Source organism: Heterodontus francisci, chromosome 5 (assembly GCF_036365525.1).
Source record: "Heterodontus francisci isolate sHetFra1 chromosome 5, sHetFra1.hap1, whole genome shotgun sequence".
NCBI classification, from domain to species: Eukaryota; Metazoa; Chordata; class Chondrichthyes; order Heterodontiformes; family Heterodontidae; genus Heterodontus; species Heterodontus francisci.
Window position 1 is genome coordinate 81,813,318 of NC_090375.1, and position 24,807 is coordinate 81,838,124.

The following is a 24,807-nucleotide window of genomic DNA, read 5'->3' on the forward strand; positions in this document are numbered from 1 at the left end:
GGTGATGCACAGTCAAATATAGAAGAGAAACTGAGCCAGTCTGGAAGGCAGAGCAAATATAGACCTGTTCAGGCACAAGTGAAAAATGCAATGCTGGATTGCATCTATTTTAATGCAAGGAATCTTACTAGTAAGGCAGATGAATTGAGGGCATAGATCAGCACATGGCATTATGATATTATTGCTAGCACAGAGACGTGGTTGAGGGAGGGGCAGGACTGGCAGCTCAATATTCCAGGGTGTAGAATCTTCAGGTGTGACAGGGGAGGGGGTAAAAGAGGAGGTGGCATTTCACTGTTGATCAAGGAGTCGATTACTGCAGTAAGGAGGGATGATATCATAGAAGATTCCTCAAATGAGGCCATATGGGTAGAATTTAAAAAGAAAAGGGGGCAATCATCTGCCTGGGAGTGTACTACAGACCTCCAAACAGTCAGGGAGAGATAGAGGAACAGATATGTAGGCAAATCTCAGATAGGTGTAAAAATAATATGGTAATAATAGTAGGGGATTTCAACTTCCCCAATATCAACTGGGATAGTCTTAGTGCAAAAGGCTTAAAGGGGGCGGAATTCTTAAAATGCATACAGGAAAGATTTTTGAACCAGTACGTAGAAAGTCCTACAAAAGAAGGGGCAGTACTGGACCTAATCCGAGGGAATGAAGCCGAACAAGTGGTAGAAGTGTCTGTCGGGCAACATTTCGGGGAGAGTGACCATAACTCTGTAAGATTTAAGGTAGTTATGGAAAAGGACAAAGATGGACCGGAAATAAAGGTACTGAATTGGGGGAAGGCCGATTTTAAGATGATAAAACAGGATCTGGCTAAAGTGGACTGGGAGCAGCTACTTGTAGGAAAGTCTACATCAGATCAGTGGGAGTTATTCAAAGTGGAAATAGTGAGAGTTCAGAGCCAACATGTACTCATTAAGGTGAAGGGTAGGACCAACAAGCCCAGGGAACCCTGGATGTCAAGGGATATAGAGGATTGCACCAGGAAAAAAAAGGAGGCTTATGGCAGATTCAGAGTGCTGAAAACAGTGGAGGCCCTAGAGGAGTATAGAAAGTGCAGGGGTACTTAAAAACTTAATTAGGAGAGTGAAGAGGGGACATGAAAAACACTGGCGGGCAAGATAAAGGAAAATCCCAAGGCGTTTAATAAGTATATTAAGGGTAAGAGGATAACCAAGGAAAGAGTAGGGCCTCTGAGTGACCAAAGTGACAATCTGTGTGTGGATCTGGAGGTCATAGGTGAGGTTTTAAATGATTACTTTTCATCTGTGTTCACTATGGAGAAGGATGATGTAGGTGTAGAGATCAGGGAGGGGGACTGAGATATCCTTGAACATATTAGCATTGAAAGGGAAGAAGTATTAGCTGTTTTAGCGGGCTTAAAAATGGATAAATCCCCAGGCCCAGATGAGATATATCCCAGGTTGTTATGTGAGGCAAAGGAGGATATTGTGTCCCTGCGGAACACCACTAGTCACAGCCCTCCATTCAGAAAAGCACCCTTCCACTGCTACCCTCTGTCTTCTATGACTGAGCCAGTTCTGTATCCATCTTGCCAGCTCACCTCTGATCCCGTGTGACTTCACCTTTTGTACCAGACTGCCATGAGTGACCTTGTCAAAGGCTTTACTGAAGTCCATGTAGACAACATCCACTGCCCTTCCTTCATCAATCATCTTCGTCACTTCCTCAAAAAACTCGATCAAGTTAGTCAAACACGACCTCCCCTTTACAAAACCATGCTGCCTCTCGCTAATAAGTTCATTTGTTTCCAAATGGGAGTAAATCCTGTCCTGAAGAATCCTCTCCAATAATTTCCCTACCACTGACATGTCTGATCGTCCTGTAATTTCCTGGATTATCCTTGCTACCCTTCTTAAACAAAGGAACAACATTGGCTATTCTCCAGTCCTCTGGGACCTCACCTGTAGCCAATGAGGATACAAAGATTTCTGTCAAGACTCCAGCAATTTCCTCCCTTGCCTCCCTCAGTATTCTGGGGTAGATCCCATCAGGCCCTGGGGACTTATCTACCTTAATGCTTTGCAAGACGCCCAACACCTCCTCCTTTTTGATATCGACATGACCCAGACTATCTACACTCTCTTCCCTAGACTCATCATCCACCAAGTCCTTCTCTTTGGTGAATACTGATGCAAAGTACTCATTTAGTACCTCGCCCATTTCCTCTGGCTCCACGCATAGATTCCCTCCTCTGTCCTTGAGTGTGCCAACCCTTTGCCTGGCTACCCTCTTGCTCTTTATATATGTATAAAAAGCCTTGGGATTCTCCTTAATCCTGTTTGCCAATGACTTTTCATGACCCCTTTTAGCCCTCCTGACTACTTCCGACTTTCTTTATATTCCTCAAGGGCTTTGTCTGTTCCCAGCCTTCTAGCCCTTATGAATGCTTCCTTTTTCTTTTTGACTAGGCTCACAATATCCCTCGTTATCCAGGGTTCCCGAAACTTGCCAAACTTATCCTTCTTCCTCACAGGAACATTCCGGTCCTGGATTCTAATCAACTGACGTTTGAAAGACTCCCACATGTCAGATGTTGATTTACCCTCAAACAGCCGCCCCCAATCTAAATTCTTCAGTTCCTGCCTAATATTATTATAATTAGCCTTCCCCCAATTTAGCACCTTCACCCGAGGACTACTCTTATCCTTATCTACAAGTATCTTAAAACTTACGGAATTATGGTCACTGTTCCTGAAATGCTCCGCTACTGAAACTTCGACCACTTGGCCGGGCTCATTCCCCAATACCAGGTCCAGTACGGCCCCTTCCCTAGTTGGACTATCTACATATTGTTTCAAGAAGACCTCCTGGATGCTCCTTACAAATTCTGCCCCATCCAGGCCTCTCGCACTAAGTGAGTCCAGTCAATATAGGGGAAGTTAAAATCACCCACCACCACAACCCTGTTACCTTTACATCTTTCCAAAATCTGTCTACATATCTGCTCCTCTACCTCCCGTTGGCTGTTGGGAAGCCTGTAGTAAACCCCCAACATCGTGACTGCACCCTTCCTATTCCTGAGCTCTACCCATATTGCCTCGCTGCATGACCCCTCCGAGGTGTCCTTCCACAGTACAGCTGTGATATTCTCCGTAACCAGTAATGCAACTCCCCCACCCCTTTTACATCCCCCTCTATCCCGCCTGAAGCATCTAAATCCCGTAACGTTTAGCTGCCAATCCTGTCCTTCCCTCAATAAAGTCTCTGTAATAGCAACAACATCATAGTTCCAAGTACTAATCCAAGCTCTAAGTTCATCTGCCTTACCTGATATACTTCTTGCATTGAAACAAATGCACTTCAGACCACCAGTCCCGCTATGCTCAGCAACATCTCCCTGCCTACTCTTCCTCTCAGTCTTACTGGCCTCATTCACTAGTTCCCCCTCAGTTATTTCACCTGCTGACCTGCTGCTCTGGTTCCCACCCCTCTACCACACTAGTTTAAACTCTCCCAAGTGACCCTAGCAAACCTCGCAGCCAGGATATTTGTGCCCCTCCAGTTTAGATGCAACCCATCCTTCTTGTCCAGGTCCCACCTGTCTTGGAAGAGATCCCAATGATCCAGATATCTGAAACCCTCCCTCCTACACCAGCTGTTTAGCCACATGTTTAGCTGCACTATCTTCCTATTTCTAGCCTCATTGGTACATGGCACAGAGAGTAATGCCGAGATTACAACCCTAGAGGTCTTGTTTTTTAACTTACTACCTAACTTCCTGAACTCCCCCTGCAGGACCTCGTCACTCTTCCTGCCTATGTCATTAGTACCAATGTGTACCACAACCTCTGGCTGTTCACCCTCCCCCTTCAGAATGCCCCCTGCCCTTTCAGAGACATCCTTGACCCTGGCACCTGGGAGGCAACATAACATCCTGGAGTCTCTTTCACGTCCACAGAAGCGCCTATCTGTGCTCCTGACTATCGAGTCCCCTATAACTATTGCTCTTCTGCACTTTGTCCCTCCCTGCTGAACAACAGAGCCAGCTGCGGTGCTACTGCTCTGGCTGCTGCTGTTGTTTTCCCCTGATAGGCCATCCCCCCAACAGTATCCAAAACGGTATACTTGTTTGTAGTTTGGTGCTTGATGGCCGGCACAGACACGATGGGCCGAAGGGCCTGTTTCTGTGCTGTATAACTCTATGATTCTATGACTCTATGACTGTATCAGTGCCGTTTCCTGCTCCTGCCCCGAACTGGAAAACATTATCAACTTTGCTTCCAATTTCCAGCCTTCTCTCACCTTTACATGGTCCATCTCAGACCCTTCCCTTCCTCGACCTCTCTGTCTCCATCTGTAGGGATAGGCTGTCTACTAATATTCATTATATGCCCACCGACTCCCACGGCTACCTTGCCTCACTCCCTGCCTCCTGTAAGGGCTCCATTCCACTCTTCCAGTTTCTCCGTCTCCGACGCATCTTCTCTGATGATGCAACCTTTCACAACAGCACTTCTGATATGTCTTCCGTTTTCCTTAACCGAGATCCCCCCCCCGCAACTGTGGTTGACAGGGCCCTTAAACATATCTGGCCCATTTCCCGCACCTCTGCTCTCACCCTTTCCCCTCCTGCCCAAAATTGCGACAGGGTTCCCCTTGTCCTCACTTTCCACCCTACCAGCCTCCGTATCCAAAGGATCACCCTCCACCACTTCTGCCACATCCAGCGTGATGCCACTACCAAACGCATTTTCCCCTCCCCTGTGGGCATTCCGAAGGAATCATTCCCTCTGCGACACTCTGGTGTCACTCCTCTATTAACGCTGACACCTCGTCCCCTTCCTACGGCACCTTCCCATGCAATCGCAGGAGGTGTAATACCTGCACTTTTATCTCCTCTCTCCACTATCCAAGGTCCTAAACACTCCTTTCAGATGAAGCAGCGATTTACTTGTACTTCTTTCAATTTAGTATACTGTATTCGCTGCTCACAATGCGGTCTCCTCTACATTGGAGAGACCAAATGCAGATTGGATGACCACTTTGTGGAACACCTCAACCCAGTTTGAAAACATGACCCCGAGCTTCCTGTCGCTTGCCAATTCAACACACTCCCCTTCCTCTCGTACCCACATCTGTGTCCTGGGATTGCTGCAGTGTTCCACATCAATGCAAGCTCGAGGAACAGCAGCTCATCTACCGATTAGGCCCGCTACAACCTACCGGACTGAATATTGAGTTCAATAATTTCAGAGCATGACTGGCCTCCCCTTTTTTTTAGTTTTACTTTGTATTTTTTATTATTAATTCTTTTTATTTCATTTGTTTTAGTTTGTTTCATCATTACTCTTTTACCATGTGCCTGCCTACTTTTGTTTTCATGTTTTTCCTTTTGGCTGGGGCTTTCATTATTCTGTCATTTATGACACTCTCTGCACTAATGCTTTGTCTTTCACCACACCATTAACACAATTTTTGGGCTGAATTTTATGCTGCCCCAGCGGGTCGGATGATGGCATGGGGGCCGCATAAAATTGAGTGGGTGGCTCTGGGAGGCCTTCCCACCCTGCTCCCGCCTCCGACCAACTTTACAGCAGTTGGGCGGAGGGGTGGGGGGGGGGGGGGTGGTTGGGGGGGAAACGGCCTGTCTGCCCGAGGCCAACCACTTAACGGCCACTTAAGGGTCCTCGCCTGCCTCCGTGGGTATTTTACCCATGGCAAGCGGGTGTGCTGAAGGCGTGAAAGGCTGCCCAGCGATAGTTGCCGACCTTTCCGCATGCCGGGAGGTGCCATGGCAATCAGGCACAGGGTGCCCGATTGAGGGCTGCAACCGCCTCCCAACCCACTCCTGGGACCCAAGGCGCCCTCCCCCCCCCCCCCCCCAAACGACTACCCTTGCCTCGCCAGGACGACCGATCCCCCCCCGGCGAGACGGAACCCCTACATACCTTCAGTCCCGGCTCCATGACGTCCTCCTCGGTTGGCTGGGCTGCTGTCCCAGCAGTGGCCACTGCTCCCGGTGGTGCTGCTGGGACTAAGAGCTGCCAGCCCACTGATCGGCCGGCAGCTCACTGAGGCGAGACCTCCTCCCTCAAGCAGGTAGAAGTCCTGCCTCGGGATAATTTAATCCCGGGGACCCATAAAATGCAGGTTGGATCCCCAGGCTAGGCGGAAGCGGGTTCGCCACTGACGTAACATTAGGTGGCGAAGTCCCGACTGCCTAGGGTAAAATACAGCCCTTTGTCTTTGCCTTTGCCCCATGACCTCCTTGTCAGTTATTCTCTGTGATTCTCTGTCCTCTCAAATCATTTGTTCTCTTTTGCTCCACCCCCACTTTATTTGCTTAAAGCCTATTATATTTCTAACCGTTGCCAGTTCTGATGATAGGTCACTGACCTGAAATGTTAAGTTTGCTTCTCTCGCCACAGATGCTGCCAGACCTGCTGAGTATTTCCAGCACTTTTTGGTTTTGTTTCAGATTTCCAGCATCTGCAGTATTTTGCTTTTGTATAATGGTCTTGGAGTTCTGTTTCCTGGAGGATTGGTTAAGGAAGCAGAGAGCAGGGATAAATGGGGCATTTTCAAGTTGTCGGGCTGTAACTAGTGGAGTGCCTCAAGGATCAGTGCAGGGGCATCAGCTATTTATAATCTATATTAATGACTTAGATGAAGAGGCTGAGAGTAATGTATCCAAGTTTGCTGATGATACAAAGCTAGGTGGTAATGTAAGCTTTGAGGAGGCCACAAAAAGGCTGCAAAAAGATATAGACAGGCTGGGCTGCATTTTAAGACTCTGCCGCCGACGTAAGAAAATACAGCCCACGCACACGGGCACCATGCCACGGAGCTGCCACGATTTCAAACGTGGAGGCTCTTTTGCATGGCCATGGCACCTTCCCCCTGCAATGATGTGGAGGGGGCAGGCAAGCCGACACCAACAACATTGTGCGTTGCCAATATGCAGGCGCCGGCACAATTTTTAAAGGGCTTACAGCCCTCAATGGAGATTTAAGATTTAAAGGGCCAGGTAACGGAAAGTATTGGAAAAATTAGATGGCCTTTCCATGCATTGTCCCACCCCCCCAATAGCATCTCACAACATTCTTGGCCTTTCCTCCCCCCTGGAATTCCTATATTGAAACTTTGACCTTCCCCCGCCCAAAGTTTGGCACCTTTGTCCATTACCCCATCCCATTACCTCCCTAACCAATCCAAGGCCTTGTAACCCTGCTCCCCCGTCCCGCACAGAGTAAAAAACCTCCTCCCCCTCCCCACAGCTGTCACACCACGTTTCCTCAAATGGGGATTCCAAGGCGCGGCATTGTCGGCAGCAAGAATGAAGATGGTAACATGATGGCAGAATCACTGCAGGATGAATGGTAAGTAAGCATTTACATATTTTAATGCGGGTCCTGTCGCCGATTGGCGGGGTGGCCGCAACAAGGCCTCACTGCCGCCGCCGAGATCGGTGGCAGGCGTCTGCTGTACCGATCTTCATTGCCCCCCCACCACCATTCCCAATGGCGGAGGGGCTTTAAAATCCAGCCCATTAAGTGAGTGGGCAATAAGGTGGCACATGGAGTATAATTTGGGGAAGTGTGAGGTTATTCACTTTGGCAGTAAGAATAAAAACGCAGAATATTTTTCAAAAGTCGTGAACTTTTAAATGTCAATATTCAGAAGACTTGGGTGTACTCGTACAAGGAACATATAAAGTTAGCATGCAGGATGGCAAATTGCATGTTGGCCTTTATTGCAAGGGGACTAGAGTACAAGAATAAGGAAGTCTTGCTATAATTGTATTGGGTTTTGGTGAGATCATACCTGGAATACTGTGTGCAGTTTTGGTCTCCATATCTAAGGAAGGATATACTTGCATTGGAGGTGATACAGTGAAGGTTTGCTAGACTGGTTCCTGGGATGAGAATGTGTTCTGTTATAACAGCCGGAGTAAATTGGGTCTGTACTCTTTAAAGTTTAGAAGAATGAGAAGTGTAACATTCAAGATTCTGAAGGGGCTCAACAGGTAAACACTGAAAGGTTGTTTCCCCTGGCTGGAGAATTGAGAGCATGTTTGTACAATATCAGGTTAAGGGGTCAATTATTTAGGACTGAGAAGAGGAGAAATTTCTTCATTCAGAGGGATGTAAATCTTTTGAATCGTCTACCCCAGAGGGTTGTAGATGTTCCATCATTAGGTATATTTAAGGCTGAGAAAGACAGATTTGATCTCTCAGGGAATCAAAGGATATGGGGAGTGTGTTGGAAAGTGGAGTTGAGGCAGAAGATCAGCCATGATCTTACTGAATGGTGGAGCAGGCTCACGGGGCCATATGGCCCACTCCTGCTCCTATTTCTTATGTTCTTAAGTTATGTAACATCGGCATTGTATTTGACCTCATAATGAATTTCCAACTCCATAACTTCTCCACCACAAAGACTACTTCTACATCTCTAATGTCATCCGGCTCCACCCTTGCCTCTTCTCATCTACCGCCAAAACTCTCATCCATGCCTTTGTCACTTCCAGACTTGATTATTCCAGTGCCCTTCTGGCTGGCCTCCCATCTTCCACACTCAGGAATCTTCAGCCATTCCAAAATGCTGCTGTCTGGATCTTATCCTGCATTAAGTCCCACTCACCCATCAGCCCTCTCCTTGTTGACATATATAACCTTCTGGTCATTCACTGGCTCTAATTTAAAATGATCACCCTCATATTTAACACTCCATTTTCTCACCCCTTCCTGTTTCTGTACCCTCCTCTAGCTCTCCAACTACTTCCCCAAAATCTTTTGTTTCTCTGACCTTGTCCTCTTATGCAATTTCCATTCCCTTTGTTATACTGTGCCTTCAGCCATTGAGACCTCATAGAATTTGCTTTCTAAATCCCTTTGCCACCCCACCTCCCTCTCCTCATTGAAGACCGCCCTTAAAATCCATCTCTTTAACCAAGCTTTTTAACGTCCCTCCTAATCCTCTGGGGCTCAGTGTCCATTTTTGTCTGATTACGCATTTGTGAAGTGCTTTGGGTCTTTTTCTATGTTAAAGATGGTATATAAATGCAAGTTGTTGTTGACTTATTTTCCAAAAGTTGTAAATTAGGGAAAGATATTAAATATAGCCCATATGGATTTCCAGAAAACATTCAATCAGAGTTTCACAATCAGCATGTTAGAAAACATCAAGAATATGGTAAAAATGGAAATGTAACAGCTTTGATAGCAAATCGGCAAATGGCTGTTGCTCGGGCTGAAGAAGGGTTGAAAGTAGCGTTCCCCATGCATCAGGAATAGGTCCAGATTTGTTCTTGACATATATCGATGACTTAGAATTGGGCGCAGTGAACACAAACCCGCAATTTGCTGATAACTCAAATGTAGGAGTCAGCAAACAGTGTGGAGGATTATGGAATACTTCAGAAAGATGTAGACAGGTTAGTTGAATAGGTGGACAGGTGACAGGCTCAAATTAATGTGGATAAGCATGAGTTAATACATGTTGAGAAACAAAAAACAAGAAATGGGAGTATATGCTCAACGGAGAATGCTGAAGAATGTGACGAACAGAAAGATCTAAGGGTTCAAATACATAATTCCTGGGAAGTGTGATTGTGGATAGATAAACTATAAAAACTAGAATAGAATTTTAATTTCATAATAGGGCCATATAGTAGAAGAATAAATAGGTAATGATATATTTGTACAAAACATGTGTGAAGCCATTGTTAGACTACTATGTGCAGTTTTGGTACCTTATTTTACAATAAATCCATTAAGAATCTACAATGTACATTTACCAGGATGATCCCAGAAATGGGAAAAATATAGTTATGAGGAGAGTTGAGATACTTGTACCACTGCATCAGCGAAAGACTAGAGAAGATTTAACAGAGGTGTTTAACATTATGAGGGTTCTGAATAAGAAAAGACTGTTTCCTCTGGTTCATGAGTCTGTGAAGAGTCAAGTCTTTAAGAGAGTAAGGTAAGAGGTTACATTAAGGGCTATTGGAATGTCAAATGCTTTGTCATAAGCCAAGTTGAGGCATAAAGTCCTGCACTTTCTATAGTAAACTAGGATCAATATTTGAAGCTGAGGAAGATAAAGGACTATGGGAGGGAGAGGGCAGTGGGGGTAATTTTGTATTGATCTAGTATTGACATAATGAGATGAATGGCTTCCTTCTGTGCTGTAATGTTCTATGGTTTTAATTTCAAGCCTATAGCAGTTAATGGGATCACAATAGATCACAAACGAAGTTGTTATAATAAAGTTTATCCATATTTGCAGAAGAGCTTATCCATTGGTAAATCGAAAATAATGGAAGTGAAGCAACCAATTATAATGTGAAAGGGAAATACAATGTAAAAGAAATCAGGGAAAGCTATGCATAATAGACAATAATTATTAATAAGAAAGATTTTACTTATGTATTGTTTGTCTTTTTTTTAGCCAGCAGCATATCAGTGGAATTACTAACACAAAAGATGAAAGAATGAAGCAGTCCAAAACAAATCTTTATGGCGTAGAATCTCATTCTGTCCAAAGGAATACTACTGAAGAACATAGTGTTGAGAAGACTGCAATGCACAAGTCAAGAAAAGTTGCCATCCGGGAGTCTGCTGAACGCATTTCACTGAATAAACAGGTGAATATAAAGAGCAACATTCAATCCAGTCTGCAGGCATCTGATACTGAACCAAAGACAGTATCAACAAAGAATCAGTTTATTTCAGTGAAAGGAATAAGAATATAACAATTTTTAGGAGCAGGAAAAAGCTTTAGGTACAACAAGTCTATTTACTTTTGTTAGGTCAACCCCATCTTCTCACCATATCCCACAATCCCTTCCTTTTAATAGAACATTTCACAGAATGTTTTCAGGATAGTTTCTTAGAACAGCACATTCTGGAGCCAACCAAAGAGCAGGCTATACTAGACCTGGTATTGGGCAACGAGACAGGATTAATTAATGACCTCACAGTGAATGTGCCCCGAGGCAGCAGTGATCATAATATGATTGAATTTTATATTCAGTTTGAGGGAGAGAAGAGTGGGCCTAAGACTAGTACTTTAAACTTAAATAAGGGCAATTATGAGGGCATGAAAGCAGAGCTAGCTAAAGTGAACTGGCAAATTAGGTTAAAGGATAGGTCAATAGAGATGTAGTGTCAGACATTTAAGGGGATATTTCAGAATACACAGAATAGATACATTCCAATAAGAAATAAATTCCAAGGGGAGGACCCCCCCCATCTGTGGTTAATTAAAAAAGTTAAAGATAGTATCAAACTTAAAGAGTAAGCATATAATTGTGCAAAGATGGGTGGCAGGGCAGAAGATTGGACAGAATATGAAAAGCAGCAAAGAACAACTAAAAGATTAATAAGGAGGGAAAAATTAGAGTACAAGAAAAAGCTGGTGAGAAATATAAAGACAGATAATAAGAGTTTCTATAGATAATTAAAAAAGAAAAGAGTTAACAAAGTGAGTATTTGTCCTATAGTCTGGGGAATTAATAATGGAAAGGAAGGAGATGGCAGATGAATTGAACAGGTATTTTACATTGACCTTCACTATCGAGGTTACAGTAACATCCCAGAAATAGCTGTAAATCAGGAAATGGAAGGGAGGGAGGAACTCAAGAAAATTACAATCACCAGGGAAGTGGTACTGAGCAAACTGTTGGAGCTGCAGGCTGACAAGTCTCCGGGTCCTGATGGACTTCATCCTAGCGTCTTAAAAGAAATGGCTAGTGAGATAGTTGATGCGTTGGTTTTAATTTTCCAAAATTCCTTAGGTTTGGGATTGATTGGAAAATAGCCAATGTAACTCCTTTATTCAAAAAGGGAAGGAGACAGAAAGGAAGAAACTATAGGCCAGTTAGCTTAACATCTATCATAGGGAAAATGTTAGAAGCTATTATTAAAGATGTTATAGCAGGGCACTTAGAAAAATTCAAGATAATCAAATAGAGTAAACATGGTTTTGTGAAAGGGAAATCATGTTTAACCAATTTATTGGAGTTCTTTGAAGAAGTAACATGTGCTGTGGATAATGGGGAACTGGTAGATGTACTGTACTTAGATTTCCAGAAGGCATTTGATAAGATGCCACATCAAAGGTTATTGCAGAAAATAAAAGCTAGGTGTAGCGAGTAACATATTGGCATGGATAGAAGATTAGCTAGCTAACAGGAAACAGAAAGTAGGCATAAATGGGTAATTTTCCGGTTGGCAAGATGTAACAAGTGGTGTGCCACAAGGATCAGTGCTGGGGCCTCAACTTTTTACAATTTATATAAATGACTTGGATGAAGAGACCAAACGTACGGTTGCTAAATTTGCTGATGACACAAGATAGGTCGGAAAGTAAGTTGCGAAGAGGACATAAGGAGGTTACAAAGGGATATTGATAGTTGAAGTGAGTGGGCAAAGATCTGGCAAATGGAGTATAATGTGGGAAAAAGTGAAATTGTCGATTTCAGCAGGAAGATTAAAAAAGAAGCATATTATCTAAATGGTGAGAGATTGCAGAGCTCTGAGATGCAGAGGAATCTGGGTATCCTAGTGCATAAATTGAAAAAGGTTAATATGCAGGTACAGCAAGTAATTTGGAAAGCTAATAGAATGTTATTGTTTATTGCAAGGGGAATTGAATACAAAAATAGGGAGGTTATGCTTCATTTATACAGGGTGAGTACTGTGTACAGCATTGGTCTCCTTATTTAAGGAAGGATTTAAATCCGTTGGAAGCAGTTCAGAGAAGGTTTACTAGACTAATTCCTGGAATGGGCGGATTTTCTTATGAGGATAGTTTGGACAGGCTAGGCTTGGTATCCGCTGGAGTTTAGAAGTGTAAGAGGCAACTTGATTGAAACATATAAGATCCTGAGGGGTCTTGACAGAGTGGATGTGGAAAGGATGTTTCCCCTTGTGGGAGAATCTAGAACTAGGGGGTCACTGTTTAAAAATAAGGGGTCGCCCATTTGGGACAGAGATGAGGAGAAATTTTTTCTCTCAGAGAGATATCAGTCTTTGGAATACTCTTCCTCAAAAGGTGGTGGAAGCAGGGACTTTGAATATTTTAAGGCAGAGGTAGATAGATTCTTGATAAGCAATGGGATGAAAGGTTACCGGAGGTAGGCGGGAATGTGGAATTGAGGTTACAGTCAGATCAGTCATCATCTTGTTGAATGGCAGAGCAGGCTCGAGGGGCCAAGTGGCCTATTCCTGCTCCTAATTTGTATGTTTGTATATTTAAGAAAGTACATCTAGTTGACTCTGGAACCCACTAATAACACCAGAGCAATGGTCTTACCTGGTAATTATTTCTCAACTCTACTGCTATTTGGGTAAATGTATTTTGCCTTCCTTTCCTTCTTGCTCCTAATTCCCTAATTTAGAAATGCTTTACAGTACTTATTTTCTTCCCTTTTCCTGTTCTCTTCCTCTGTTAAAACACTAACTGAGAACTTCTGTCTGTCATTTTAATCCAGTGAATTAGATCATTTAAATTTAAGCGTGGGGGCAAGTACCTCTACTGTTAAAACAAGGGGGTCCTCCCCAATTAGTCAACATAATCTTGGAGTGCACCATATTATTCCAAGAGCAGAAGCCCTGGGCTAGTCAGCCCATGAAAGGTAAGCAATTAATAGCAGTCAATCCCTCGCTTTGGTGACTAGAGGGTCCATCTTATGCTCAAAGCGTAAACTGCAGCCCCAGATTTAACTCAGAGTATGAATCAAATGTGTGGGGTTTGAGGCAAATGATAAACCCTCCCAACCTTACATTGTGAGGAACAGGTGATTTTAGCTCCCAGGACCTTATCTGCATGCCCTCTGTCAGTTGCCCATCCAAAACTGGCGGGAAACGACAGCTGGCTGGTGGGCCACAGTGGAATGTCAGATGGTGGAAGGCTGCCAGCCGGGCCCAAAGGAACAATCACCAGCAATGAGGTAAGTCACAGGGTGGGGGATTTGGAAGGGCTTTGCAAGTAGGAATGAGTCATATGTGAAACCACAAACAAGGGCATATCTCAGTAATGAGTTAATCTAAAATCTGGCTGAAATCAATGATGCTCTTCATTATTACATACTATTTACATACGTACAAAATCAGTAAAGGAGAAATAATAAACAACAGGTTAAGGCATTGCAGTTAGAAACTGTAGAAACTGAGAAGGCGTGAATGCAATTTCTTGTTACTGATGCTATCTCAGTGTGTAAGTGACAAGGAAGCAGTTTTACACCTTCTGATTTTATACTTTGTAATCAGCTGTATTTTTCCACTGCATTTGAAAACTGGTGGAACTTAATGCCCTAGGTCCATTGAATATGTCCTTTGCATCTTTATTTTAGTATATTGAAATTATATGGCGCACAGACAAGCAGAGGCAAGAGTGCTACCAACTGAGCCATGGCTGACTGACATTGCAGAGGTATTGGTCACAGTCTTTCAGATCTCATTGGATGCAGGAGTAGTGCTGGAGGATTGGAAAGTTGCTAATGTTATACCACTGTACAAAAAAGGGAAAAGGAAACTACAGGCCAGTCAACCTAACATCGGTGGTGGGAAGTTATTGGAAACCATTATCAGGGACAAAATAACCTTTCATTTGAAAAGACATAAGTTAATCAAGAAGAGCCAGCTGTGTGGTAATAGAGTGGGTATTTTACCCACCCCAACTTAACTGCCCACCAGCGTAAGGAGATTTAAAATTCCCCACAATGACTCATTATCATGAGGCTTGCATCGTAACATTGTGTGCTTATCTTCAGGCTATAATAGTTTGCTGGATAGTTTTATATAAAGAACTTTAAGAATACTGACTTTTTAAATTGCAAATGCTAATGTTTTCTTCAGAAATGCAAATTTCCCTTTTTTTTTGTTTATCTATAAAAACAGATGTAGAACACTTGAATGATAGTGTTGTTAATGCTGAAATGTTTCACATTGGATTAGCCTCATGTTCTTCTGCATCTCACCTCAGATTTACGAGACTCAGGAATTTCACAAAAGACTGAGAGAGGACAGCCTGCTTCGTTTACCTGAATTTATAATCAAGCCAAGATCCCACACTGTCTGGGAGAAGCAGAATGTGAAGTTACACTGCACTGTCTCAGGGTGGCCTGAGCCTCGAGTCACATGGTAACTAAATACCTTTATTATATTTACACAATATAGCCACCACCCGCCCCCCCCCCCAACCTATCTGTCTACCAAAACTTGCTTTTATTTTTAAAAAGCAAGATAAAATTCTACCTATTTAGAGACATATGTGTGCAAATGCAGTTAGCTCTACCCTTTCTTTCCAAATATGTTGCCATGCAGGCCCCCATCTGCCTAGAATGAAGCATATTAATTTTGTCATGTGAACATTGATTTTAAACTTGCTCGGAAGAAGAGAAAGCCTGTTACAAGGGCTGCCAGACACTTAGCAGAAAACCATTTCCATATTAACAGACAGTGCTTGTGGAGACAAAAGGATTGTTCCCTGACACATTAAACCCATAATAGCTTTTGATCATCAGACATTGCAGGTGTGAGAAGAGCATTCCAGAGACTGCTAAGGTGATACAATCCACAAAAGCCAGGACTGGTTAAACCAGCTGGTCACATGACTAACTAGCTGGTCCAGGTTTTTTGAACGAGCCACAGAGATTTTGAACTCAGAAAAGACTGTCTGCTCCTGAAGTGAAGGCCTCTCCTGTCTGCTCCCATCTCTTTCTCGCAAGCCTCTGGACCCACTGAGGACACATGAACTTCAAGAGGGAAAAGTCTCCAACATCGAACAAGGTTTAAGAAGAACACTGGGCCCCAATAAAAAACAAGATCTACCTACAATCAAGGACTTTATAGCGAGCTCAAAGAACAGTCACCAAAATCACCTTCAGATATTGCTTCAAACTATTCCACTTTATTTCTTCTGCTCTTTTCTGTCTCTTTCTGCATGTGTGTATTGCGTATGCTGCTAGCGTGGGCGCGTCGCGTATCCATAGGCATTCACTGAATTAGAGCTTAGGTTTAATAAAGTTCAACCTTTTTTCTTTAAACCTAAGAAATCCTGTTTGGCTAGTTTATTTGCCTTACAATTGGAATTTAGTCATTAAACAGTGTGTTTAAAATTAAACCCTGTTATAGTAAGACCAAGCGAAGGCTGAGAGGGAACCCTAGACCCCTTTCTCACCTGGTCATAACAATGTTCTTAAGGTAATATGGGTTTAAAGGGCGAGCCTCAGGCAAAATATTGTAATGTACAAGCATATTACTGCTCTATTTAATCTATGAAACAGGGAGAAACCAGAGGATACAGATCATAGAATCATAGAAACTTACAGCAGAGAAGAATACCATTCAGCCCATTGTGCCTGTACTAGCTCTTTGAAAAAGCAGTTTACTTAGCTCCACATTTCCACTTTTTGTCCATAACTCTCAATGTTATGACCAGGTGAGAAAGGGGTCTAGGGCTCCCCTGTCAGCCTTTTCCTGGTTTGGCCGTAACAGGGTTTAACTTTTAAAACTCTGTGTTTTTAGCTTCCCTTCAGTGAGTCCTTGCTCATTGCTCTCTAATTGTAATTGTAAAGAAATCAACCAGACAGGTTTTCTCAGATTTAAACAAGAAAGGTGTAATTTTATTAACCTTAAAACTCTAACCCAGTTAAAACTACCAAAAATACGCAACACAACCGCACTAGCAGGCATATGTGATAAATACACACACAAATAGAGATAGAGGAGGAGAAAGAATTAAAGGGGGAAGGTTTGAAGTAATAGATGGAGTTCAGTTACTGGTTTTGGGTTGGGTGTAAAGTCTTTGATTGAAGTTAAGTCTTGCAGTTCTTGTTGAGGTCCAGTACAGACTTTCAAACTTGTTTTGCTGGTCTTCAGTCTTGAGGCTTAAGTTACTTCCATGGGTCCCTGGAACTTTGCATGAGAAACAGGAAGAGAGGTGCTCTCTTCTTGAAGTTCAATTGCAGTTTCTTTCTTTCTGTGTCAGGCACAATTCAAAAAGCCCCAGGTTGGCCAGCAGATTAGTCATGTGACTAGCTCCTTGTTTGGAACAGCCTCACCTGTGAGGTTTGTGGATCCCTCCAAACTTACCAGACACTCGCAATGGAGAGGTGGAATGCTGGCTCTTACACGTTCAATGACTCTCAGTGTCTCTTGATCATCACTATTGACAAAACCCATCTGGCTAATTGAATCAGGGAGTACGCCCATTGTCTCTCCATGCAGCAGTCTTTTAGAATGCAAATATGCAACCATGTTTTCAGCCACTGTTCTGTGGTCTTTTTAAAACAAGTTATGTTCAATGTTCAGTAAGCGTTCAAATAATGTTCCATATCGTGAACTTAATATATTATAATCTGGTAGGTGTGGTTTCCGTCACACCCAACCTCAAGTACTTGTCCACTGGACAATACATGCTGGTCTTGCCAGTGATGCCCACATCCCTTAAATGAATTTTAAAAAAACTCCCTCTAAAAATTATTTATGGAATCAGCTTCCACCACCTTTTCAGGTAGAGGGTTGCAGATCCCAACAACTCTCTAAGTGAAAAAAAAAATCACTTTTTTCTCCCTTCTAGATCTATTGCCAATGATTCTGAATCTGTTATCTCTAGCAACTGACCCACTTGCTGGAGGGTATATTATTTCACTTCAGATGTGCTTCATTGACTGTAAAGAACTTTGGGATGTCCCACGGTTGTGAAAGGCAGTATATAAATGCAAGTTTTTCTTTCTTTGCTTCTTACAGCAACCTAGGATGTATTCCATCTGGACCAGGTGACTTACCAACTTCCAGTAATGATAATTTTTTTAGTACGTCCTCTCTACCTATTACTATCCTGCCCATAACTTCCATTTCCTCATTTAGTGGAAACGTCACACCATCTGCTTCCTTTGTGAAGACATACAAGTACTCATTTAATACTATAGCCGTGGGGCTGAATTTTACAGCCCCAGCGACTTTGGGGGGTCATGGTGGTGGGGATGGGTGGGTGGGGGGGGCCAGAAAATGCTTCCGGCAGAGGCCCGCCACGGGCCTCGATGCCTGCCACGGGCCTAGACGCCAAGAAGGCCTGGCCCGATATTACTGGTGGTGGGGAGGCCTTGTGGCTGCATCCCTGCCGTTCGGCAATGGGAGCAAAATTTACATATGTTAATTTATTTAAATAAACAAATTAATTACTTATCCACTCCCGCCATCCATCCCGCGCCGTCAAATCCCCATCTGGGGATCCGAGGCAGAACACTGGTGAGGAGGGGGGAGGAGGTAGGTTTTCAGTGTGGGGTGGGGGGTGGGTGGGGGAAGTGGGGTCAAACTTATTGGATTGGTGTAGGGGATGATGGGAAGAGTTAAAGTTTAAAATTTATGAACTTTGGTGGGGGGAAAGGTCAGGTGGGCAGGGAGGTGTTTTGGGGGACGTGGGCAAGTGCATTGCATGATTATTGGGGCGGGGGAGTGGGAGAGGGGCAAATTAAATGTTTGTAAAATTTTTCCTTAACTCTTTCTTTAAATGTTTAAATTAAATGGAAAGGCTCGAAGCCCTTTAAAAATGGCATCAGCGCCTGCATAAATGCTGCTGATGCCATTGCCGGGGACAGACCGCCTGCCCCCTCTAGGTCATGGGGGTGAGGGCAGGGTGGGCGGTCTGCCATGGCCATTAAAATGAGCCGTTGCATTTAATATTGTGGCAGCTCCAAAATGCAGCCCATGTCTTCTGCCTCTAGGTGAAGATTTCCCTTTGGGTCCTTAATAGGCCCAACCTTTTCCCTAGCTAGCCTCTTATACTTCATATGTTCATAAAATGTTTAAGGGTTCAATCTAATGTTGCCTTCTAATCTTTCCTCATAACCTCCCTTTGTCTCCTGTATTAACTTTTTCAGTTTGCTCCTGTACTTTCCATAATTTTCATAGTTATTAGCTGTATCTTGCTCCTGTCATTTGATATAAGCCTTCTTTTTCTGTTTTATTTTAACCTGTATTTCCTTTGTTATGAGGGTGCGTTCAGTTTGCATGCTCTACCTTTTCCCTTTAGAGGAATGTGCCTAGTTTGCACCTGAACTATCTCTTCCCTGAATGCTCCCCATTGCTTCATTGCTGCTTTATTCTGTAATTACCTTGTCCCATCTACCTGTATTAGGTCTCTTCCTAAATGACTGAAATTACTTCTTCCCAGTTGAGCATCTTTCCTTAGATATTTTCTGGTCTCTTTCTATAATTGCTTGAAACGGAATTATGTTGTAGTTACGAGATGATCACCTACAGTGACACACTCCACTTGCCCTACTTCATTTCTCACAACAAGATCCAACACTGGTTCTTCCTTGTTGGACTGGAGACATTTTGATCGAGGAAGTTCTCCTTTGCACATATCAGACATTCCTCTCCTTCCCTATCCTTAACATTATATTTTTCCCAGTCTATTTTCGGTAATTAAAGTCTCATAATATTACCACTCTATTTTTGTTGCATGCCTTTGAAATTTGCTGGCAAATTTGCTCTTCTATCTCCTTTTCTGTTTGGAGGTCTATAAAAAAAACTCCCAACAATATTAACACAGAACAAAGAACAGTACAGCACAGGAACAGGCCATTCGGCCCTCCAAGCCTGCGCCGATCTTGACGCCTGCCTAAACTAAAACCTTCTGCATTTCCGGGGAGCGTATCCCTCTATTCCCACCCTATTCATGCATTTGTCAAGATGCCTCTTAAACGTCGCTATCGTACCTGCTTCCACCACCTCCCCCGGCAGCAAGTTCCAGGCACTCACCACCCTCTGTGTAAAGAACTTGCCTCGCGCATCCCCTCTAAACTTTGCCCCTCTCATCATAAACCTATGTCCCCTAGTAACTGACTCTTCCAGCCTGGGAAAAAGCTTCTGACTATCCACTCTGTCCATGCCGCTCATAACTTTGTAAACCTCTATCATGTCGCCCCTCCACCTCCGTCGTTCCAGTGAAAACAATCCGAGTTTTTCCAACCTCTCCTCATAGCTAATGCCCTCCAGACCAGGCAACATCCTGGTAAACCTTTTCTGTACCCTCTCCAAGGCCTCCACGTCCTTCTGGTAGTGTGGCGACCAGAATTGCATGCAATATTCTAAGTGTGGCCTAACTAAAGTTCTGTACAGCTGCAGCATGACTTACCAATTTTTATACTCTATGCCCCGACCGATGAAGGCAAGCATGCCATATGCCTTCTTGACTACCTTATCCACCTGCGTTGCCACTTTCAGTGACCTGTGGACCTGTACGCCCAGATCTCTCTGCCTGTCAATACTCCTAAGGGTTCTGCCATTTACTATATACTTCCCACCTGCATTAGACCTTCCAAAATGCATTACTTCACATTTGTCCGGATTAAACTCCATCTGCCATTTCTCCGCCCAAGTCTCCAACCGATCTATATCCTGCTGGATCCTCTGACAATCCTCATCACTATCCGCAACTCCACCAACATTTGTGTTGTCTGCAAACTTACAATTCAGACCAGCTACATTTTCCTCCAAATCATTTATATATACTACAAAGAGCAAAGGTCCCAGCACTGATCCCTGCGGAACACAACTAGTCACATCCCTCCATTCAGAAAAGCACCCTTCCACTGCTACCCTCTGTCTTCTATGACCGAGCCAGTCTTGCCAGCTCACCTCTGATCCCGTGTGACCTCACCTTTTGCACCAGTCTGCCATGAGGGACCTTGTCAAAGGCTTTACTGAAGCCCATATAGATAACATCCACTGCCCTTCCTTCATCAATCATCTTCGTCACTTCCTCAAAAAACTCAATCAAATTAGTAAGACACGACCTCCCCTTCACAAAACCATGCTGCCTCTCGCTAATAAGTTCGTTTGTTTCCAAATGGGAGTAAATCCTGTCCCGAAGAATCCTCTCTAATAATTTCCCTACCACTAATGTAAGGCTCACTGGCCTATAATTTCCTGGATTATCCTTGCCACCCTTCTTAAACAAAGGAACAACATTGCCTGATCTCCAGTCCTCTGGGACCTCACCTGTAGCCAATGAGGATGCAAAGATTTCTGTCAAGGCCCCAGCAATTTCTTCCCTTGCCTCCCTTAGTATTCTGGGATAGATCCCACCGGGCCCTGGGGACTTATCTACCTTAATGCTTTGCAAGACACCCAACACCTCCTCCTTTTTGATAATGAGATGACTGAGACTATCTACACTCCCTTCCCTAGGCTCATCATCCACCAAGTCCTTCTCTTTGGTGAATACTGATGCAAAGTACTCATTTAGTACCTCGCCCATTTCCTCTGGCTCCACACATAGATTCCCTTCTCTGTCCTTGAGTGGGCCAACCCTTTCCCTGGTTACCCTCTTTCTCTTTGTATACGTATAAAAAGCCTCTGATCCTCAACTCAAGTCAAATAGATTCGGTCCGAGAACCATCTGGCATATTTTTTCAATTTAGAACTGTAACATCATCTTGAATCAATACTATCAAGCTTCCTTTTATTTTTCCTTCTCTATCATTCCTGAATACTTGATAACCAGGAATATTAAGAACCTGTGACTCAGTTACTAGCACTCTAGCCTCTGATGAGTAAGGTTCCTGATTAAAGTCCCACTTTGGACTTAAGTGCAAAAATCAAGGCTGTGTTGTTGGAGATGCTGTCTTTTGGATGAGACAGTAAACTGAGGCCTCACCTACCTGCTTGGACGGATGTAAAAGATCCCATGGCACTATTTCAAAGAAGAACAAGGGTGTTATCCTTAGTGTCCTAGTTGATATTTATCCCTCAATCAACATAACAAAAACATATTATCTGATCATTACCACATTGCTGTTCATGGGAGTTTGCTCTGTGCAAATTTGCTACCCTGTATCCTACATTCCAACAGTGACTACACTTCAAAAATACTTCAATGGCTGTAAAGCACTTTGAGATGTCTGGTGATTGTGAAAATTGCTATATAAATGTAAATCTTTCTTTTATTTTCCTCAATCTGATCTCTGCAATTCTTGGGATATTTCTAGCTCTTTATTTCTCTGTTCTCTGGTCTCATTTCTGCTCCTTTCCCCTATTTTCTGGCTCCCTCTCCTCCTGTCAAATTAGTTTAAAAACTCCCCAACTGTACTAGTTACCTTTAAATTTGTATGTATTAAAAAAAACACTCACTGAACAAAATAATCTGAAATTTTATTTTTTGTAGTAGCTCACTTTACTCTTCCACATTAATAATCAATTAAATCTTAATTCAATTATTTATCAAGGCTGTTAAGACATCTGTTGAGAGAAAAAGTAATGCAGTGTGGTGCAAAAGACAAACTCGTTCAGAAATGGAACCCTGAATTTGAAAAACAAATTGATTCTGAGCTTCTTAATGTTGCAAGATGAATTAATTTTCCAATTCACAGAAGGCTTGGGGGGACCTAATAGAGATCTTTAAATTATGGCAGGTTTAGATAGAGTGGACACAGAGAGAGTGTTTCCATGTATGGGGAAGAGCAAAACTAGAGTCCATCAATATAAGATAGTTACCCACGACAAAAACAAATTGGGAATTCCGAAGAAACATTTTTACCCAGAGAGTGGTGAGAATGTGGAACTTGCTACCACAGGGAGTAATTCAGGTGAACAGTATAGATGCATTTAAGAGGAAGCTAAATAAGCATATGAAGGAAAAGGGAATAGAGGGCTTTGCTGATAGAGTTAGATAAGGAAGGATAGGAGGAGACTTGAGTGGAGCATAAATGCCAGCATGGACTAGTTGGGCCAAATGGCCAGTTTCTGTGCTGCATATTCTGTGTAATTCTATGTAATGTACATCACTGTCTGTTTATTTATTTTCAGTAATAAACAGACAAATAAGTTATTGGTCATAAAAATGTTGGCAATTTCTAATGGCACCCAGTGATCTGAGATCATGTAACATTAGTCTTAAAATTACCTGTTGCTCAGAAGATTGTGCTTATAATATTTTAAAGTATGCTAGTAGGTCTACCGTGATGTTGCTCATGGTAGTTCAGGGCACAGGTTGAGCAGAGTGTTTGGAGTTATCTACCATGTGAGGCCAGCAAATCAAAATTTGAACTAATGGCATACTTTGCATGCCAGTGCCTCTGTCTATGCCAGACACTTTCTTAGGCCCTAAGAACATATTGGACACATATTGGCTGCAAAACTTTTAATTATACTGCCAGATCTCACATAATGTTACTAATGGATAGTCTGGGGTCCAGAGCACAGTTGTAATGTTCTGCTATTAAAATTGAACTGTTTTTATCCTTGGCCTGTCCATTTAAAGCAACTGCTCGGGTACGTCCTGAGGGAAACAGATCTAACTGGACATATCCCTGAGGTGAATTAGGAGACCAACCCTGGTTCAATGAAGAGTGCAGGAGGGCATGCCAGGAGCAGCACCAGGCATACCTCAAAATGAGGTGTCAACCTGGTGAAGCTACAACCCAGGACTACTTGCATGTCAAACTGCGTAAGCAGCATGCGATAGACAGAGCTAAGTGATCCCATAACCAACGGATCAGATCACATCCAGCTGTGAATGGTGGTGGACAATTAAACAACTAACTGGAGGAGGTGGCTCCACAAATATCCCCATCCTCAATGATGGGGGAGCCCAGCACATCAGTGCGAAAGATAAGGCTGAAGCATTTGTAACAATCTTCAGCCAGAAGTGCCGAGTTGATCATCCATCTCAGCCTCCTCCTGAAGTCCCCAGCATCACAGATGCCAAACTTCAGCCAATTCGATTCACTCCACGTGATATCAAGAAACGACTGAAGGTACTGGATACTGCAAAAGCTATGGGCCCTGACAATATTCCGGCAATAGTACTGAAGACCTGTGCTCCAGAACTTGCTGCGCCCCTAGCCAAGCTGTTCCAGTACAACTACAACACTGGCATCTACCCTGCAATGTGGAGAATTGCCCAGGTATGTCCTGTACACAAAAAGCAGGACAAATCCAACCCGGCCAACTACCGCCCCATTAGCCTACACTCAATCATCAGTAAAGTGATGGAAGGTGTCATCAACAGTGCCATCAAGCAGCACTTGCTTAGCAACAACCTGCTCAGTGATGCTCAGTTTGGGTTCCGCCCGGGCCACTCAGCTCCTGACCTCATTACAGCCTTGGTTCAAACATGGACAAAAGAGCTGAACTCAAGAGGTGAGGTGAGAGTGACTGCCCTTGACATCAAGGCAGCATTTGACCGAGTATGGCATCAAGGAGCCCGAGCAAAACTGAGGTCAATGGGAATCAGGGGGAAAACCCTCCGCTGGCGGGAATCATACCTAGCACAAAGGAAGATGGCTGTGGTTGTTGGAGGTCAATCATCTGAGCTCCAGGACATCACTGCAGGAGTACCTCAGGGTAGTGTCCTAGGCCCAACCAACTTCAGCTGCTTCATCAATGACCTTCCTTCAATCATAAGGTCAGAAGTGGGGATGTTCGCTGATGATTGCACAATGTTCAGCACCATTCGCAACTCCTCAGATACTGAAGCAGTCTGTGTAGAAATGCAGCAAGACCTGGACAATATCCAGGCTTGGGCTGATAAGTGGCAAGTAACATTCGCACCACACAAGTGCCAGGCAATGACCATCTCCAAAAAAAGAGAATCCAACCATCTCCCCTTGACATTCAACGGCATTACCATCGCTGAATCCCCCACTATCAACATCCTAGGGGCTACCATTGACCAGAAACTGAACTGGAGTAGCCATGTAAATACCGTGGCTACAAGAGCAGGTCAGAGGCTAGGAATCCTGAGGCGAGTAACTCACCTCCTGACTCCCAAAGCCTGTCCACAATCTACAAGGCACAAGTCAGGAGTGTG

General features: G+C 43.6%; 1 protein-coding gene across 1 annotated transcript in view; it reads left to right on the forward strand.

The window, feature by feature from the left end:
• Positions 1-24,807, forward strand: part of myom1b (myomesin 1b) — a 223,288-nt gene that overhangs the window by 22,012 nt on the left and 176,469 nt on the right. The window contains exons 4-5 of the mRNA XM_068030846.1: positions 10,436-10,624; positions 14,968-15,125. Coding sequence (XP_067886947.1) covers positions 10,436-10,624; positions 14,968-15,125 — 347 coding nt within the window. The remainder of the gene's footprint in view (positions 1-10,435; positions 10,625-14,967; positions 15,126-24,807) is intronic.